Source organism: Nylanderia fulva, unplaced genomic scaffold (assembly GCF_048542155.1).
Source record: "Nylanderia fulva isolate GAGA-0341 unplaced genomic scaffold, ASM4854215v1 Scaffold11, whole genome shotgun sequence".
Classification (NCBI taxonomy): Eukaryota; Metazoa; Arthropoda; class Insecta; order Hymenoptera; family Formicidae; genus Nylanderia; species Nylanderia fulva.
Genome location: NW_028189302.1, coordinates 5,382,202 through 5,402,197, shown reverse-complemented (window position 1 = coordinate 5,402,197; position 19,996 = coordinate 5,382,202). Strand labels below are relative to the sequence as shown.

Here is a 19,996-nt window from a genome sequence, read left to right as displayed (position 1 = left end):
TATTTGCCTATTTTTATTGAGTGCATCTTAATTTAAAAATAAAATATCTAAGTTCTTAACTTTGCGCAAGTTCTGCTTCGTATTTTACAATCTTACTTGTACGGTAATGTAAAACTCTAAAAATATATTTTCTAAAAAGTATAATATTATCGATGTAAAAAGATATATAATAGAATATGCTACTTACATTCAAATTGAAATAATTTAATAAAATCTATATATCTACTCACGCGTGTATTTTATTATCTTGACAAAACGTTACTACGGTTTCTAAGATACAAATCGCGATGTAATGATATACATGGCAGTCATCATTGTGATGCGTCGTCAAACTTGACAATATGTCGATAATATGAAAGACACAACAAAACATAAATACGGACTATAAGAGCATCACTATACAAAATCAATCGTAAAAAAGCGTTATAGATATGTCTATGATTTATATATGCTCAATTGTTGAAAACCTTTCATGTAGCAAAACAGGCAATCTAGTAAACGTTCCCAATTTATCGTGATTATATTTCATTCAACCTATATCCATTATTTTCCATCTGAGAGAATTTTTTATCAAACTGAACATTGTAAGGCAATATCGGCGATACAGTAGTCTTCGTCGATTGCTGAAGATGGATTTACCGAGTGATATTTTTCAGTCTCGTTTATGTAGGCTTAATCGTACATTGCTTTCGTTACTTGGACAGTGGCCTTTTCAAAAGGAAAGACATAGGAGAATTATCTTTATTACAGTGTCTTTTCTTGGTATAACGCAAGCCATTACACAGGTATAATCGTTCTATATGTTGCGACTTTTATTCATAGACTCTCATCTTCATTTTCATATATGATAGAGAGGGAAGATTTCTTTCCTTTTATCTCACCGATACATTGCAAAGATAACTTTAAAAACAAAAAAAATATATATATACATATATATATATATGCGTGCGTGTGTGTGTGTGTCTATGTATAAAGTTTTTTATAAAACTATAAAATTATCAGTTAAAAGAATTGATAATGATTAACTGATTAAATTATTAAATTAAAATGTTTTGCAAATAATTAAACCGGTCAAAATTTTTCCCAAAATTTTTTCATCGATATATTTTCTTGTGACATAAATTATTGGATTCAAGGTACTCGCTTTAAAAACATTACGTGGTGATATTAACGCAACGCTTGAATGTATACCACCACTAATAATAGATGGTGTTTGCATCGTTAAGCTGGTAAATTTATGGTGCAATATGGAAAAGGTATGCAGGTAATCGGTATATATTAAACGCAAGAAGTCACATTTCTAAATGAATGAAATTTCAAGCCGTAGATCAAAATGCTTCTTATACGTATACAAAAAGACTGGCAATCGTGGGATATCGAAAGCGAATACGAAATTCTATATAAATTTGCAGAAACTGGAAGAAGTATTACAGTCGGCTATGCTGGTAAGACATCGATATGAAGAAATCATTATTATATTACGTAATAAAATATAGAAAAAGTAGAAAAATCCAACGAAAAAAGAAGTATAGCTAAGAAATAAATTAATAATAATTTTAATTAAAAATTAATTGATACAAAAAATTATCATCAATTGATAATTTTAATTAATTTTGTGTGTAAACTCGTATAGAATAATATAATTGTCAAAAAATTAAGATACAAATTCATTTAAATATGCCTACCCAGTGAGAAATAATGGTCGAATCGACGTCGATTCGTTGTCGAATCGATGACGATTCGACTAATCAATTCTCTCTCACTAGGTATGTTAAAAATTATTCATATCGCGAAATAATTATTTATTCGTCTCCTGCAACGTTTGTAAATTTAATTTCTGGCATGTTGAAAATTCGAACCTAATTTTTTCTAAATATTGCTTAAATATAGGTGGCATGTACATGTTTGGCTGTCTTTTCCCAGTTATGGCAATGATTCCGAAGATCGTTGGTAAAAATGTAACATCTGAATATTCAACGCGACCAGTGGGATTTCCATATCATGTCGAATATTTCATAGACCTCAACAAGTACTACTATCCCGTCCTAATTCATAATTATATAGTCACTGCTATTCGACTTACTACTCTAGTCGCATCCGACACCTGCGTGGCTATGCTGGTGCAACATTGCTGCGCACTGTTCTCAGTCGTTAGGTACGTATTTAATAAATAAACTAAGCAAAAACTTGATTTTTCCTTCGTTTCGTTTATTAGATATCGATTGGAGCATATACGAAAGTCTATCGAACAGGATAAAAAACTTGCTTTACTCGAGGAAGATGATAAGATTTATAAGAATTTTACTTATTGTATTCGAAAACACGAAGATGCACTACAGTTAGTACATTTGAATAATTAAGAAATATATAAAATAGAAATTCTCAATTCACATACTTTCTAAAGAGATTTAATAATTATTTAATTTTTTTTGTGAATAAGATTTGCGCGCATTTTGGAAACTGCTTACACAAAAGCGTTGTTCTTTGAAGTCGGCCTAATTATAGGCGCTATGAGTATGTCAGCTTTACAGGTTTGTGCTGAGTGTACATATATATATTTTGACAGCATATACCATGAGTTTGTAAATGTTCTAATTGCGGTATTAAAATCGTTTCGGAACATTTAGGCGACCAATGAGGTCCTTACTCCACATGTCGCAATTAGACACGGTGGCTATATATTCGCTCAATTATTGCATTTATATATAGCATGCTGGTTAGGACATAAAATGATCGATCATAGCAGCAGTATATACACATCAGTGTAAGTCAGAATATGAAATTTCGGCCTACGAAGTTTCTTAAAATACAAATCTCACAAATATATGTAACGATAGAAACAATAAAACAAATGCACAAAAAATTCTTACATTACAATTTATATAATTATATTAATATTCAATTCTCCATATTAGTTACCGAGGCGAATGGTACGAATCATCACCGAAATCTAGAAGACTTTTGAACGTGATAATGCTAAGAAGCATTTCACCCTGCACCTTAACTGTTGGTAAAATCATGGTCCTTTCTCTTCCGAGTTTCAGTGCAGTAAGATTTATTAATTTAATCTATATCATAATCTTTCTATAATTACTGACATAGAAATATTTTTTGAATGATCATTTTCTAGGTTGTGCGTGCGTCTGCCTCATACTTCACCGTCTTTCGATCCGTACAATAAAAGTATCGGAAATTTTCTGGCGTAATATTATTATTAACAGAAGAATATGTATAAACAACCATGTTATCTAAATAATAATAAAATGTCTACATTTACGACCCAAGACATAATTATATAAAAATAATCATCTTCGTGCAAGATATCGAATAAGAATATTATTAACATGTACACACACACACACACGCACACACACACACACACACACACTGATTTCTATTTTGTTGCACATTCTATTTTCGCTTCATATATGTGAGTCCTATGTGATATATAATAAATAGTTAATATATTAACAAAACAATAATTCAGTCACATTTTAAATTCTATTATTATGCAAATTATTTAATCTTTCGTTAAATAAAAATTTAAGTGTTTAATTAATGATTATGTTTGAGCTGTTAAATGTTGAGTATGTTGATTAAATAATTATTAAACCAAAATGATATTAATAATCAATGTGTTAATATCAGCTTATCTTATAGTATCTATACATAAAAAAACAATAAAGATAACAGCTGTGAAGTAAAAGTCAATATGAGCTGATTAAGAAAAATCGAAAATAAATGATATATTCATTTTTATGTAAATGTATTTGTTTTTGAGTGGATGAATTTTATGTAATAATTGATCAATTAAAAATGTATATTAACTAATGTTGGAAACTATTAATATTTTTATATTCAAAATAATTTTTATATTCAATAATTTTGTTTTATTTTCAGCATGTAAGTCTAAAAAATAATTATGCTATTAAGAGTGACGTACATCTTATTAATATTCAGTGCTTCAAAAATAAATTTTTTTTCAAGTTACAATATAATATATATATATAAAATAAAAATTCACGTGTATTAGGAGGTTGACAGAAAATTTTCGCAACCGTATTTAAGTATGTGTCAATTATTTCTCTAATTGATTCATACACTAAAATTTGCGACCCTAGTTTCTAATCAGTATAACAATAGCAAGAAACCGCCGATTATTAAAGTTTTACATGCATATCGATTAAGCATTTACATACACGCGCGCAATTTCGTTATTAACGATTTAAATTTTAAATATAGTCATCGGAACTGTGCTGCAAGTGTAAGATACTTTTGTACAAACTATTCAGTGAACGCGACCACAACCCAGACTTATTATTAAGATACAGCATAATTAAATAACTTTGTTTAACTCTTAAATAAAACTGTTCGACTCTTCGTAATAATCTGTTCTTTATAGTTTATATGTTTCTCAACTGTACCTTCCATAAATTGTTTCTATCAGCGAATAAACGATTAAAAACTGCAAGTAGGTTTTATTAATAATTATTTGAAATAACGATAACTCTTTTATATATCTTTTACTTTCATAACTCTTTAAATTTATTCTTTTATTATATATCTATTTATTATATAAAAATTTTTGTTGTGATCACGCTAGTAAGAAATTAACAAATTAGAAACATGAAGTGACCAACACTGGATCTATTTTTAATTAATGTGGAAAAAAATACAAAAAATTTTCACTAATGCAAACAAAAATGTGCAGTTAATGACATAAAGATCACAGCACTCATATTATTCAATGCAATCAACATAAAACGTATATACTTTTTCGTGACTGACTGAGTATTGATTTAGCTTTCTTTATTCAAGAATGAAATTGTCACATTTCTCTTCTTTTTATTTCGTACAAATCCATGAGGTCTATAAGATAATTTTTTCAATCATGCGATCGAAATCGTACAACTATCATTCTTTTTTCTCAAATTAGGAAATTTGCGAATAATTTTTTAAACAATCAATTCATTTCATCAAACATGTTAGCAATACAATTTCTTGAACTGATTTCTTGAACAGCAATCAAAGCTAAACAGAATTCGTGATGAGATACTACATTTATGATCTATATCTTGTGTTGTTTCCATCCTCTTGCAGCAGTAGATAGAGAAAAAAAACAGCATGGATAATGTTGACCAATTCTTTAAGAATTCACATTACAAAATTGTTCGCCTGCTTTTAAGTATTGTAGGTCTGTGGCCCTTTCATACTTTAAGAAGACGCTGCACGATATACTTCGTAATGATACTCTTACTCGGATCTGGATTTACATGCGAGGTAAGTGAAGAAGAACATGTCTTCTCACATTTTAAAGTACTTTATTTTTTTCAAATTTTTACCTGTCTATTGTGCCTACCAAAAACAGTAAAAATTAAATATTATGACTGACGGTAATTATATTGTAAATTAACGACAATTATAATATATGTACAAATATAAATATATATATATATATATATATATACATATATATATGTACGAAATATTTAATTTTAAAATACTTGATAAAATTAGAATAATTTATAATTCAATAGTTTAATTAAAATTACCTATTAATTATAACGTATTATAATTTATAATGTATTATATACATATAACCATTATACGATGTTTATATAAAATAAATCATGGAAAGTGTAGATATTAGGAATACTGGATATTTGGCGCGATACCTTCGAGCTATTAGATTCTCTGCCAGTATTTCTTTTCGCTGTAGTAGCTATAATTAAAACGATTTATGCAATATATACATTACCAAAGGTATGTGCAAACAATAGTGATCAATACTAACTAATGCATAATAATAAAAACAATAGCAATATACAACAAAAAGTAACATGTGGCTTTTGATCGTAAATTTTCTTTGTGCTACAGATAAAACTACTTCTAATTAATATGCGAGAGTACCATCTTTCCCCAAAATCGGACGAAGAAGCTAAAATACATAACTCGCACGCATTGTATGCACGAAATTTTGGATACATTTATACAGGTGAGTTCAACAATATTTTACTGTAACAATAATAATACAGTGCAAAAAAACAATAATAAAGATTCATATATATTCCTCAATAAAAAAATGTCCCTTCTAAATAAAATATAAAAAAATTTTTGTTAGTATTTTATAATACCTTTATAAATGTTTTTGAAGACATTTGACTTTTTATAATAAACTCATATATATATATAAACCATAAATTAGAAAAAATTGACTTTCTCAAATAAATTAGGTGTCGTACTTGGTCACCCCTTTATTTTTCAATTTATGACACTAATGGCCAAGATTAACTATCAGAAATCCGAAGAGAACGTAACGTCATCAAATAAAGCGCAAGGAATCCAATCTGGAATATCTCATCCCGTAAATTATATGGTCGATGTCGACACATATTACGTTCCAATTTTCATACACACGGCTGTATGCGAAGTGTGTTATACGTTTCTAACAGTTACATTCGATGTCCTGTATATAACACTGATCGAGCATTGCTGCGGATTGTTAGAAGGCTTAAGGTGAGTATATAATGTAAGGTTGTCGATAAAAATCATTAATACATTTGCGAAAATAAGTATAATATGAATAATCAAAATCACATTCGTCCTCTACTAATATACATATATATCCTCAACATAATATTTGCTCCAATTCATCGTTTTAAATACTTAGATTATAGTATTAAATTTTAGATGTAGATTAGAAAATGCATTAAATTTCCAAGGGAATAATGATTTAATGTTTACACAAGATAAATCTTATTCAAATATCGTGTATAGTATTCAAAGACACACTGAAACGATGCAGTGAGTACACATTTAAATAATCATTACTGTTGAATAATAATAATGTAAAGTAATATCTTCATATATACATACAAATTATATTAGATTTATTGCCATTATGGAGTCGGTGTACAGTTTACCTCTCTTTGTACACGTGGGATGTCTTATAATAGCCTTAAGTATTGTGGGATTTCAGGTGCATTTTGAGTGAAATTCATAATGACACTTTTTATATATAATTTTACATTATACACAGAAACTATTTCATAATTATATAATATAATTAATTTAATTTAAAAGTATATAAATTATGAAACTTTATCAAATTTATAATTTATTATTTTTTAGGTAATAACAACTACGGGAAATATACATCATTTGATAAAACATTTCAGTTATATGAATGCACTATTAATTAATATATTTTTTGAAAATTGGCAAGGTCAGAAAATCATAGATTCTAGCGAGAAAGTATTTGATTCTGCGTAAGTATCGTGTAATAAATCCAATAGTATCTTTTATAAATTTTTTTACAAAATTGCGCGTCGTAACGCGACAAAAATCTAACAATACAATTACAAAATAAATACACAGAATAAAACATGAAAGATCTGTAAAATTTTCAGATATAACGCACAGTGGTACAATATGCCGATAGCGACAAGAAAGCTTCTTATAATGATACTAATGACAAGTAAAAAGCCATTGATATTCACTATCGGTAAACTTTTCTCATTGTCATATATAACTTATAATGCGGTAAGTATAATTATTTTGTAGCGATACCCGATGCTTTATAAAATTTAAAAAATTTCTTTAAGGTGATGCGCACATCAATGTCATATTTTATGCTATTACGGTCTGTACAATAAACATTTTAAATATAATGTGCATTTATGTTCAGTTTGTGCATATTGTAATAACTAAAAATACTAGTTCGTGTACACCTAATTTAATAAAGACCTTGCATTTATTTGTCTATTTTTATTGAAAGTATCATAATTTAAAAATAAAATATCTATAAGAATGTTACTAAATAGGAATATTATTAACATACACACACACACACACACACATACAAAACTGTTGAATTTTTAAAGACTAAATTTTAAAATGATATAAAAACTAAATAAATTTACATAAAGCTGACGGCCCGCGTTCGTAGAATAACTTTTCCTTCATGCGTAATGCGTACCAAACTATGGCTTATTGATTTCCACATGTAGGCTGGTATTGATTTTTATTGCGTTACACATTCTATTTTTGCTTCATATTTGTGAGTCCTATATACTATATAATAATCAGTTAATATTAACAAAATGATAATTAAGTTTAATTTTAAATTCTGTTATTATGCAAATTAATTAATCCTTTTTTAAATAAAAATCTAAATGTTTAATTAATGATTATATTTAAGATGTTAAATGTTGATTAAATAATTGAAAATAATATACATATAATATAAATTCACGTGGTTTAGAAGATTGACAGAAATGTTTCGCAACCGTATTTAGACATGTGTCAATTATTTCTCTAATTGATTCATACACTAAAATTTGCGACCCTAGTTTCTAATCAGTATAAGGATAGCAAGAAACCGCCGATTATTAAAGTTTTACATGTATATCGATTAAACATTTACATACACGCGCGCATTTCGTTATTAAATATTTAAATTTTAAATATAGTCATCGGAACTGTGCTGCAAGTGTAAGATACTTTTGTGCAAACTATTCAGTGAAACGCAACCACAGCCCAGACTCATTATTAAGATATAGCATAATTAAATAATTTTGTTTAACTCTTAAATAAAAATGTTCGACTCTTCGTAATAATCTGTTCTTTATGGTTTATATGTTTCTCGACTTTACCTTCCATAAACTGTTTCTATCAGCGAATAAACGATTCAAAACTTCAAGTAGGTTTTATTAAAAATTATTTGAAATAACGATAACTCTTTTATATATCTTTTACGTTTCCAATCGCATCAGCGAATAAACGATTCAAAACTTTAAGTGGGTTTCATTAACAATTTTTTAAAGTAAATAATATATCTCTTTTATGTATCTTTTACTTTCTTCTCTTTTCATATTTATTTTTTATATATATATCTATTTTTTAATTAATGTGATAAAGAAATGCAAAACATTTTCAACAATGCAAACAAACAAAAATATGCAAAATGTTATAAAGATCACAACACTCATATTATTCAATGTAATTAAAGTAAACCGTATATACTTTTTCCTGACTGACTAAGTATTGATTTAGGTTTCTTTATACAGGAATGGCATTGCCACATTTCTCTCTTTTTTTTATTTTGTACGAATCCACGAGGTCTATAAGATAATATTTTCAATTATACAATTGCAATTGTATAACTATTATTTCCTTTTCTAGAATTAGGAAATTTGCGAACATAATACTTTAAACAATCGACCTATTTCATTAAACATATTAGCAATATGGTTTCTTTGAACTGATGTCTAGAACAATCACAGCTAAACGGAATTCGTGATGAGATACTGTATTCATGATCTATATTTGCGTTTTTTCCATTTTCTCGCAAGTAAGAGATAAAAGAGACAGCATGGATAATGTTGACCAATTCTTTAAGAATTCACTTTTCAACGTTGTTCGTTCGCTATTAAGCATTGGAGGCCTATGGCCCTTTCATACGTTAAAAAGACGCTGCGCGATATACTTCGTGATAATACTCATACTCGGAAGTGGATTTATGTTCGAGGTAAGTTGAGAAGAAATGTCTTGTCACATTTTAAAGTACTATACATTTTTTTCAATTTTTACATGTTCCTGTTGTTATTAAATATTTAACCCTCATCAAAAACTATAGAATTTAAATATTATGCTTCACGATAATTATATTGTTAATCAACAATATTTATAATATATGTACATATAGATTTATATACATATATGTACAACATATTTAATTTTAAATTGGTAAAATTGATATAATTTATAATCCGACAGCACAATTAAAATTACATGTTATCATAATGTATTATAATTTGTATTTATTATATACAAACGTTATGTGATGTGCATATTAAAATAAATCATGGAAAGTGCAGCTATTGGGAACAGTGGATATTTTGCACGATACCTTCGAGCTAATAGATTCTGTGCCAGTATTTCTTTTTGCTGTAGTAAATATGTTTAAATTGTGTTATGGAATATATACATTACCAAAGGTACGTGCGAACAATAGTGATGAATACTAACTAATGCATAATAATAAAAATGATAGCAATAAATACAAAAAGTAACATGTGACTTTTAATCGTAAAAATAATTACATTTTCTGCGCTACAGATAAAATTACTCCTAATTAATATGCGAGAGTACTATCTCTCTTCAAAATCGGATGAAGAAGTTAAAATATATAACTCGCACGCGTTGTATGCACGAAATTTTGGATTCATATATTCATGTAAGTTTAACATTAGTTCAATGTAACAATAGCAATACAGTGCAGAAAAATAAGAATTGGAATATGATTTTATATAAAATATTTTTGCTTCTAAATAAAATATAAAAAAAATACTTAGTATTTTATAACACTTTTATAAGTGTTTTATAATATTATAATATTATAAAATAATATTATATATATATATATATATATATATATATATCATTTTATAATATTCGCATATTTCTTTGACAATAATCATAAATTATAAAAATTTGTCACTCTTAAATAAATTAGGTATCCTGATTAGTCATCCAGTTATGTTCCAAGTTATGACATTAGTGGCCAAGCTTAATAGTAAAGAGTCCAAAGAGAACTTTACGTCGTCAGATACAGAGTACGCAGCTGTGAAATCTGGATTAGCTCATCCCGTAAATTATATGGTCGATGTCGACACATATTACGTTCCAATTTTCATACACACTGTCGTATGCGAAGTAGGTTATACGTTTCTATTAGTTACATTCGATGTTTTGTATGTAACACTAATCGAGCATTGCTGCGGATTGTTAGAAGGCTTGAGGTGAGTATATAATTTAAGGTTATCGATAAAAATCACATTTGCGGAAATAAATATAATATTAATAACCAAAATCATATTTGACCGTCACGAGTATATATATCCTCAACGTAATATTTGCTCCAATTGATCGGTTTTTTAAATACTTAGATAATAGTATAAAATTTCAGATATAGATTAGAAAATGCAGTAAATATCGAAGAGAATGATGATTTAATGTTTATACAGGATAAATCTTATTTAAATCTCGTGTACAGTATTCAACGATACACTGAAACAATGCAGTAAGTATACATTTAAATGGGCATTAATATTGAATAATAATAATGTAAAGTAATATCTTCATATACATACAAATTATGTTATCAATTAGATTTGTAACCATTATGGAATCGGTATTCAGTTTACCTCTCTTTGTACACATTGGATGTTTTATAATATGTTTAAGTACTGTAGGATTTCAGGTACATATTTAATGAAATTTCTGATGACACTTTTTATATACAGTTTTACATTATACACATAAATTATTTAATAATGATACAATATAATTAATTTAATTTAGAATTAAATAAATTATGAAATTTTGTCATATTCATAATTTATTATTTATATTATATTATCTTTTTTAGGTGATAACACACACGGGAAATGTACATCATTTGTTAAAATATTACAGTTATTTGAATGGACTATTAATCAATATATTTTTTGAAAATTGGCAAGGTCAGAAAATTATAGACTCTAGCGAGAAAGTGTTCAATTCTGCGTACGTTTTGTATAACATTTGAATTCAATAATATCTTAAGAAAATTCTTTTATAAAATCGCGCGTCATATTGCGATAAAGATCTAACAATATATTTATAAAATAAACAAATGGAAACACGAGTGGCTTGTAATATTTTCAGATATAACGCAGAGTGGTACAATATGTCGAATACGACAAAAAAGCTTCTTATAATGATACTAATGATAAGTAAAAAACCATTGATATTCACTATCGGTAAACTTTTCTCATTGTCATATATAACTTTTAATTCGGTAAGTATAATTATTTTGTAGCGATACCCGATGCTTTATATAATTAAAAAATTTTCTTTAAGGTGATGCGCACATCAATGTCATATTTTATGCTATTACGGTCTGTACAATAAACATTTTAAACGTAATGTGCATTTATGTTCAGTTTGAGCATGCTGTAAAATTGAAACTATTAGTTCATGTACAAATAATTTAATAAAACTCTAAAACGGAATCCTTAATTTTAACAATAAAAAAAGTTCTTTTAAGATAAAAAACCAGCATTTTAACTTGCTAAAAGTCGTCGAACATTTATCAAATATATATTGATATATTATATATGATTTTATATTTTGTAATTGTCGTTATATTATTGTCAATAAATTTTTTTATATGTCGTGTCAAAATTTTAATGAGGAATACAATTATTTAGTAGTAATTCGTACTGGAACTTTATATGTCACAGATATAAAATACGTGTAGTGCATGAATTTACTAAAAAAATTAATGCACACAATATATAAAATTTTCAAAAATTTTTATCAATAACAAAATAAAAACTAATTGTAGTTGCATTATCAGCACACGAAACTTCTTATCTTTAAAAAAATATTGTTTAAAAAATAATATAAATTATATAATACATATCTAAATAAATTCATGCAAAAAAATCGCGCATTTGTAGAATACCTTTATTGTCTTCATGGCAGCTAATATTGAGTTTTATTGCACAACACATTTTATTATATACTGTTATACTTGTTTAAAATCATTATTTAAATATTTATCAATATAATTTTTCTGTCCAATTGTAACTTTATTAAAAAATTTTTGAATATTTTAAATTTCCAAGAAATGAAATATATATCTTTAACATTATTCTACAATAAATAGAATCTCTACGTATGTAAAAGATGCAATGTTCTGACAATTGAAAAAAGATAGTGCAAGGTATTAATTCTCTTTTTCTCTCTCTTTTTCTTTCCTTCAAAATATTTATAAATTTTTATATACTTATTATTTAATAACAATAAATGCAACAAATTTATATTGCAATATTTTTCATTTTCATCACAAAATGCCATTTCTTCTAAGGTATACAAAGAAATGAAGCCTTCTAAGAAACCATATGTTTGCAGAATAATCTTCCCTGTAATTTGCAAATCAAGATATTCTCTCTGATAAAAGTCTTTTGTCGACAGTTGAAAATCTTTCCAGTGCCAAGATAAAAAGAATTGACGAGAACTCCTACTATTGCTGTTACAAAATAATTTTAATTTTATGCAAATAACATAAATAGTTTCGAAAGAAACACTACCTTTGATCCTGGATATCTTCGAGTATAGACAACTTTCTTTTTACAATTTCTAGAAGACAATTTCATAATTTCGCGATCGATCGCAAATTACCTCTCTGTTTACTTATTTCATATCGCGTCGACGTGTATGTCGCGCATACACATGGCAATGAACGTTAAACGGAATTTTTAATGAAAGACCGCGATTGAGCTAATCTATAGCTTTTCCGTGTAAGTCCTTGTTCGAGTGAATTTCGCTCGCAGAAAATTCACAGCGGCGATTGAGAGGAAACATGCTTAATATCGACGAGTTCTTCCGTGAGTCGAACTACAACAACCTTCGCATTATGTTATCTATATGCGGTGTGTGGCCCTTTCAGGCGTTAAGTAAACGTCGCGTGATGTACGTCGGATTTACGTATCTAATTGTAGCTATGATAATATTCGAGGTACATCGAGAGACAGAAAGAGAAAGAGTGTGTGTGTGTTTCAAAGCATTGTGTACAGATGATAAGAAAAGTCTGTCGCAGCTTCTTCAAATAAATGTGCATTTTTGTTTTCTCGTAATACTCCGTGCGATATTTTCTTCCTTCTTTTAAATACCTCCATATATCAAATAAGAGAAAAAATTCAACTGAGGAAATTGCGACGATTTTTTTCTTTTACACTTTGTACACATATTATTATAGGAAATTGAAATTATACTAATCTTCGGAATTGTGATTGGTGGCAAACACAGCTAGTGTGTTTGTTCAGGGTCTGGCCAGATTTTTTCGAAGTATTCGACTGTTTGTCGATGCTATTTTATGCCATAACGTCGACATTTAAATTGATCTACACAGTGTATAAATTGCCTCAGGTGCGTAAATAAAAGCAGTGCTTTTCTATATATAGTTATCTTAATTGAAATAATTAAGATAAGAATGGAGCGTTACCAAGCATCGTATTTAAATTAACTTCGAGCTACAGATTAAGAGTCTTTTGGTGAAGATACAAGAGCATTGGTACTCTCCAAAAGTGGATCAGGAAACTAAAATCTTGACTTCGTATTTACAGTTCGTGCGAAGTTTTAGTTACATTTATACAGGTAAAGTCACTGATACAGTAACAAAATGTAGAATAAGTCTACGGAAAAATATTCTAAAAATACAAGTTTTAATGAACTATCTCATCAGAAATTCCTATTTCAAACCAAATTCTCAAATCAAATCGAAAATATATTTTCTACCGACTCTATGTAATTTTATATTTATAGTATATTGTGCTAATTATTTGAAGAGATTTTCTTCTCTCATAAAATATGTCTTAATACATTATAAAATAATTCATTGTATTATAATAAATGTGTATTATTTTTATTCCTCCTTAGAACGATAGATAATTACTTGTATTTGCGCATCAGTTGAAAAGTTTTAATGTTTGCATATGTATCTATCAGGTATTATAGTTGGCCATTCGGTGATTTTCGCACTCACGCCTATGGTAACTAAATTTTTCTTCGAGAAATCTGCTGGGACCAACACATCGAACCAGACGCAGGACGCACAACCTACCTATCAAATCAATTACATGCTTGATTTACAAATGCGCTATATACCACTTCTCATACAATGCTCTGTATGCGAGGTATATTTTACGGTATTACTGACCGCGTTCAACGTCCTGTATCTAGCATGCGTCCAACATTGCTGTGGCTTGTTTGCAGCTCTGACGTAAGTTTCACGAGAGAGAGAGAGAGAATTCGCGAAAGTATTCTAAATAATTTTTCTCCAAATTTACGTATTTATTTAAAATTAGAAAAAATACGTATTTATTTAAAATTAAATTTCGTGTGCATAATTATTTAATTTTTATATTATTAATGCAAAGTAACCATTTTCAACACCTGCACGTTTCTGCTTCAGATATCGTTTGGAAACTGCCATTGAGCTTGGAGACAACGATGACAATGTAGTAACGTCATTCACGCAAAATAAATGTTATTCAAATATCGTGTATAGCGTTCGAAGACATGTAGAAGCGATGCAGTTAGTATATGTTTGCATGCAATAATTCAAAACGTTTTCGTAAACAATCAACTGACATGTTTGCGTGTCTTAGATTTGCTAGTGAAATAGAATCTCTCTACAGACTACCATTCTTCATACATTTGATAAGTAACGGATCACTCATAAGTATCGTAGGATTTCTGGTAATTTATATTCTTATTTATATCAGGTTATTTATAATATAACTATGTGTGAGCTCATAAATATATCATGTACACACACATATAAATGTATATATATATATATATATATGATAAAAAATTTTTAGATAACGACAAATAAGGAAAACATCACTCGTCTTTTTCCGTACATTAGTTATCTCAACGCGCTTTTGTTTAATACGTTTTTTGAAAATTGGCAGGGTCAGAAGATCATAGACTGCAATGAAAAAGTGCATGAGTCCGCGTATGTTTAATAAAAAATTCAAAATATTTTTTTAATTTTATATAATGGAAACTATATAAAAAATCGATTTCAATGCAATGTATCAAAACTAAAAATACATTTGGCTTGAAATCTTTTAGAATAGACGTGAGTATAATGCGATTTGTGTTTGCAGATATAAATTAGAATGGTACAAAACGCCTATAGTAACGCAAAAACTTTTGATCATGATTATGATGAGAAGCAAAAGACCAATAACGATAACTGCAGAAAAATTTATCGTTTTGTCCTTTGTTACTTTTAGTGCGGTAAGTTTATAAGACAAATTTCTTTCTCTTTCCTTTTCCTTTTTTTCAATAATATAAAATTTTATTTAAGGTAATGCGTACAGCTTTCTCATATCTAACGATTCTACAGTCTATGCAATAAAATTGTGATCGTGATAGACAATTAGGAGACATATTAGCGGCCAACATGATTTAGTAACTAATTCATTCGTTAGAAGATACGTATCTTATTATAAACTTCGTTGTATCTTCCATACAAAAATATTATGTAGCTAAATAAAACTAGAAAATATATTGCAATCGTATTTATAGCCGTCTTTTCTTCCCTGAATATTATTAAAATAATACTAATCGCGCCAAGAATACTTGGATACTTTGACTGTATCACACATCTTTGACACAGAAAAATGTTCACAGTAATAATACCTCTTTAAATTCTAATCTATTATAATTATACAGCTATAACTCACGAGTTGGGAAACAAACATTGCCTGTAACTATCGTCGATAGAAGTTGTCGAGCTCTTAAAGCTCTCACTGCATAGAACAGAGGACGGTGAAGTAGGAGAACGATGTGCGTACGACCTTAAAAGAAGATTATTCCGTCAATGTTTGCGACGAATAAAAATTGTATTCGAAGAAATTCTTGCTTACTGCAGCAAAGTTCTCCAAGTTTAGAGTGTAAATCTTTCCCGCGGTTATCCTAATCGGCACGTAACTCCTCAATAACATCATAGCAATCACCTTCTTTACTCTCTGCGAAGACTGATACCAATTTCCGTTGGTTCTGAAAGATCGATCAAACAGTGTTTCTTCATTGAAACGGTTCGCTATTTTATTTGTGAATCGTTATATTCCTCACAAATCTGCGTTTTTCCTAATGCAATACTACACGGAGAGAATTTTCTCTTAGAATTTACCCTGAAAATCATGGCAATCATGAACAATATGGTATTGAAAGAATTTTATAAGAATTTCTCTGATTAATATTAATCATAATAAAAAAATATTAATATGTACATAGTAAAATCTATCAAACATATTTTATATTTTATTGTGGTAGATATTATTATTTTTATTGTGGTAAATATTGATCAGAGAAATTCTTATAAAATTCTTCCATTACCATGTTGTTCATAATTACTATGATTTTCAGGGGTAAAATTTTAAGAGAAAATTCTCTCTGTGTATAGATCGAATACACTAGTGATCTGAATACATATGTCTGAATTGCCTTTAAAATGACAATGAGTTATTCTGTTATTTCTCCGATACTCACGTGTATCCAAAAATTTTATCGGTATAATCCGACAGTTGCTGACCCGGCCAGCTCTCGAGAAAAAGAACGGAAAACAAGCACACCGTGAACGACATGAATCGCAAAGCCTCCTTTAAATCGGTTAACTTTACCACTGCCTAACTTGCAAATAAAAACTTTCTCATTATACTTGCATATATAATTATATATGTTTAAAGCCATGTTTTATTTTGAGCAGAATTGTGCGATCTTAAGAAGAGAGTGCGTTTAAACGTTTTAATAAATCAATAATAATTATAAGTGCGAGAATCTGTACTATTTCCAACACACTAACCTGGAATATTGTGAAAGTCATGCCCATCATATTGAAACCTAGTTGGAAAAAATATGATGTCGTATTCGCATGTTCGATTCGTTTAGCGTACCTTAATGTCCGAGAAAAAAGTTAATGTAACTGATTAATAAATAATCGATGAATTTATAAAATATGAATCAAACATACATATTAATTATCAAAAATATGTATACTGAGAAAAACACTAGATCAATTGATTGAACAAAGCAGACGTTCTTTGACGTTAATTTATTCATAAATATAAATTTACGAATTTTTGTACTTTGTAAGTATATAAATGAAAGAGAAAAAAAGAAGATATCGCAATTTTTATTATTTACATAAAAAATATGATAATGCATATTGCATACGAATAAGAGATAAAGAGACACGTAAAACAACAATTCAGGGATATACTAACTCTATTATGTGGGTGTGCAAGATTACACAGTTCTTCGCATTTTTGTACGATGCAGCCTCTTCTCTACTCGAATACGAATCTATGCCTAAAGTGGCTGCATCAACAATCCGCGCTAGTCGGTATCTAAAAAATGCTCATTGATGAAATCTGTATCTTAGGCACACAATCGAGTCCAAAGATGTTGAAATTTATGATAGCCTTAAAATATGAAAAAGTGTTAATATTGCTGCCTCTATATCGCTGTCATGATCATTATATGTATATCACATTCATCTACTGATATTATAATGGATGAGATGAATTCGGGTACATTAACAAGACATTCTATGAACAATGACAGATGTTTATTACAGAATCTCTTTCACCCCCAATCGATTTACACGACGAGGAAATGTATACTCCTATATATATATATTTTTTTTTTTTGAAGAAGATTTATATAATTTATATATGCAAGAAACGCGTGATTTATTGATGAGATGAGACGAATATGTCGGGATGTAAATGCGAATTTCTCCAAGTACATGAAATGCGCTTTGGATGAGAATGCTTCAGTCTTACAAAGTGCCGTTATTGCGGAGTTACCCTAAGATCTCGCACATCCCGCACTCGTGTTGTATGTGAAAGACCAACATCGAGTCGATCGCTACGACGATCGTGACGAATCCGAGGGTGCCGATGTACGAGTGCACCAGTAACGGATAGTAATACTTCTGCGAATCTAGAAGGTATTCCGTACGGAACATCAAGGGTCTACCTTCGAGGGAAATGTTGTACAGACCCATACAGCTGGCTGTGTTTATTAACACCGGTATAATCAGAAAGGGAGTCATCGAGCCATACAGGGAGACTGGAAATAATATATCGATCAAGGCTCGCACTACGACTTGTCTGCTTAAAGGATATATATATATATATATATATATATATAGATATATATAGATATATATATATAGATTTAATATATATTATATATATTTAAATATATATATATATATTTAATATATATATATATATATTTAAATAATATATATATATATATATATATATATTGAAAATATTTTGTTGTAAAAAGTTGATTGTTATTTTATGAATGTGCGATTTGGAAATCTCTAAAAATATAAAAAGTGTCGTGAATGTTTGATACAATTTTTACCTGCGTAAGCGATCGTGACTTTTCTCCCCATCGCGTAACTTTTACACAGAATATCGTACTCGTAGCTATACTTGGAATAAATACTCCAATCGTCCGTCATTACTTTCGTGAGTCTCTTCATCTACATTTACGAACATCTATGCTTAAGTACGATGTAAGACGTATTAATGACGTCGCATCCTCGGAAATGAACATACCTGCTCATGATTGTACGTATAATTAATGTGTTTACAGATGCACATTAGACTAATTACGAAAGGCGATGAACTTTCCATAAACGCGTCGATATCACCTGCGAACCATGCGGTGATCATGCCGCCACCCTGCAAAATTTCTCAAAGTTCGCGCAAAGCTATGTCTAACACTTATTTAGGACCTTGCAAAAATCTCTTTGAAAATATCATACATTTATGCAATTTTAAACTTATCAAAAAATAACTCTTTATATTGTCATCCTCAAAATAGAGATGAAATTTTTATATAATTATTATATATAATTATATTATTATTAATAATATTATTAATAATACTATTAAATTTAATACAAATATTATTATATATAATAACATTATTCTATATTTTAAAACTTGAAATTCAATTTTGGATTTGGAGAGAAACAATCTTCGTGAACTTGTTACGTAACAAGTGCGTTATTAATGAACGCAATCTACAATCTAATATTCTTTCCTATTTTCTTTTATCACTTCATCGTCTATTATATTCAAGAATTTTCTTTTCAACAGGAGTCTGCGGAGACAAAAGAGAGAAAGAGAGAGTTTACCTGAAGAACCGCCTGAGAGAAAACCGCGGGCACGAAAACAATTTGGATGAGAAATTTCTCCCAAACCTCCTGATACGGCCATTGACCGATGATGCACATTAGCATCTGATTGATACGCATATATTGGCCTTGAACACTATCCATGTTGACTATTCCGCGGTCACTATGACACTGCACTTGCGGCCGGGCGGAAAACGCGGACGGAGGCAG

At 28.9% G+C, this 19,996-nt stretch overlaps 5 protein-coding genes and 1 long non-coding RNA gene across 6 annotated transcripts in view; 4 read left to right on the top strand and 2 right to left on the bottom strand.

Annotated features, from left to right (window-relative positions):
- Positions 1–19,996, bottom strand: part of LOC146724969 (uncharacterized) — a 154,975-nt gene that overhangs the window by 53,547 nt on the left and 81,432 nt on the right. The window lies entirely within an intron of this gene.
- On the top strand, positions 630–3,181 carry LOC114936909 (odorant receptor 13a-like). Its single transcript, XM_029310257.2, has 9 exons — positions 630–785; positions 1,137–1,256; positions 1,328–1,445; positions 1,891–2,155; positions 2,216–2,338; positions 2,441–2,531; positions 2,628–2,764; positions 2,916–3,048; positions 3,131–3,181. Exons 1-9 carry the CDS (start codon positions 630–632, stop codon positions 3,179–3,181), a joined length of 1,194 nt encoding a protein of 397 aa, XP_029166090.1.
- On the top strand, positions 5,109–7,655 carry LOC114936924 (odorant receptor 67a-like). Its single transcript, XM_029310273.1, has 9 exons — positions 5,109–5,280; positions 5,644–5,763; positions 5,878–5,995; positions 6,234–6,516; positions 6,691–6,804; positions 6,889–6,979; positions 7,132–7,268; positions 7,410–7,542; positions 7,605–7,655. Exons 1-9 carry the CDS (start codon positions 5,125–5,127, stop codon positions 7,653–7,655), a joined length of 1,203 nt encoding a protein of 400 aa, XP_029166106.1. The 5' UTR covers positions 5,109–5,124.
- On the top strand, positions 9,300–12,009 carry LOC114936971 (uncharacterized). The gene is made up of 9 exons (XM_085487290.1): positions 9,300–9,529; positions 9,879–9,998; positions 10,120–10,237; positions 10,517–10,802; positions 10,970–11,083; positions 11,173–11,263; positions 11,432–11,568; positions 11,710–11,842; positions 11,905–12,009. Exons 1-9 carry the CDS (start codon positions 9,317–9,319, stop codon positions 11,953–11,955), a joined length of 1,263 nt encoding a protein of 420 aa, XP_085343416.1. The 5' UTR covers positions 9,300–9,316; the 3' UTR covers positions 11,956–12,009.
- LOC114936908 (odorant receptor 13a-like) lies at positions 13,336–16,129 on the top strand. The gene is made up of 9 exons (XM_029310254.2): positions 13,336–13,567; positions 13,858–13,977; positions 14,088–14,205; positions 14,557–14,830; positions 15,023–15,145; positions 15,219–15,309; positions 15,435–15,571; positions 15,726–15,858; positions 15,929–16,129. Exons 1-9 carry the CDS (start codon positions 13,412–13,414, stop codon positions 15,977–15,979), a joined length of 1,203 nt encoding a protein of 400 aa, XP_029166087.1. The 5' UTR covers positions 13,336–13,411; the 3' UTR covers positions 15,980–16,129.
- LOC114936923 (odorant receptor 13a-like) lies at positions 15,935–19,955 on the bottom strand. The gene is made up of 9 exons (XM_029310272.2): positions 19,787–19,955; positions 19,203–19,328; positions 19,006–19,126; positions 18,435–18,699; positions 17,850–17,972; positions 17,429–17,519; positions 17,116–17,252; positions 16,491–16,623; positions 15,935–16,421 (listed from the first exon to the last, which is right to left on the bottom strand). Exons 1-9 carry the CDS (start codon positions 19,928–19,930, stop codon positions 16,371–16,373), a joined length of 1,191 nt encoding a protein of 396 aa, XP_029166105.2. The 5' UTR covers positions 19,931–19,955; the 3' UTR covers positions 15,935–16,370.

Bases quoted from the DNA above. Each gene is read 5' to 3' on its own strand.
- LOC114936909 (XM_029310257.2), top strand. From the start codon at position 630: ATGGATTTACCGAGTGATATTTTTCAGTCTCGTTTATGTAGGCTTAAT. The intron at 2,339-2,440 runs GTTAGTACATTT...TTTGTGAATAAG, and splicing joins AAACACGAAGATGCACTACA to ATTTGCGCGCATTTTGGAAA. The intron at 3,049-3,130 runs GTAAGATTTATT...ATCATTTTCTAG, and splicing joins CTCTTCCGAGTTTCAGTGCA to GTTGTGCGTGCGTCTGCCTC.
- LOC114936924 (XM_029310273.1), top strand. From the start codon at position 5,125: ATGGATAATGTTGACCAATTCTTTAAGAATTCACATTACAAAATTGTT. The intron at 5,996-6,233 runs GTGAGTTCAACA...CAAATAAATTAG, and splicing joins TTTTGGATACATTTATACAG to GTGTCGTACTTGGTCACCCC. The intron at 6,980-7,131 runs GTGCATTTTGAG...ATTATTTTTTAG, and splicing joins TAAGTATTGTGGGATTTCAG to GTAATAACAACTACGGGAAA.
- LOC114936971 (XM_085487290.1), top strand. From the start codon at position 9,317: ATGATCTATATTTGCGTTTTTTCCATTTTCTCGCAAGTAAGAGATAAA. The intron at 9,999-10,119 runs GTACGTGCGAAC...TCTGCGCTACAG, and splicing joins GAATATATACATTACCAAAG to ATAAAATTACTCCTAATTAA. The intron at 11,843-11,904 runs GTAAGTATAATT...ATTTTCTTTAAG, and splicing joins CATATATAACTTTTAATTCG to GTGATGCGCACATCAATGTC.
- LOC114936908 (XM_029310254.2), top strand. From the start codon at position 13,412: ATGCTTAATATCGACGAGTTCTTCCGTGAGTCGAACTACAACAACCTT. The intron at 13,978-14,087 runs GTGCGTAAATAA...TTCGAGCTACAG, and splicing joins CAGTGTATAAATTGCCTCAG to ATTAAGAGTCTTTTGGTGAA. The intron at 15,146-15,218 runs GTTAGTATATGT...TGCGTGTCTTAG, and splicing joins AGACATGTAGAAGCGATGCA to ATTTGCTAGTGAAATAGAAT.
- LOC114936923 (XM_029310272.2), bottom strand. From the start codon at position 19,930: ATGGATAGTGTTCAAGGCCAATATATGCGTATCAATCAGATGCTAATG. The intron at 17,973-18,434 runs GTAACTCCGCAA...AGCATTTTTTAG, and splicing joins GGGATGTGCGAGATCTTAGG to ATACCGACTAGCGCGGATTG. The intron at 16,422-16,490 runs GTAAGCAAGAAT...TCTTCTTTTAAG, and splicing joins ACTTGGAGAACTTTGCTGCA to GTCGTACGCACATCGTTCTC.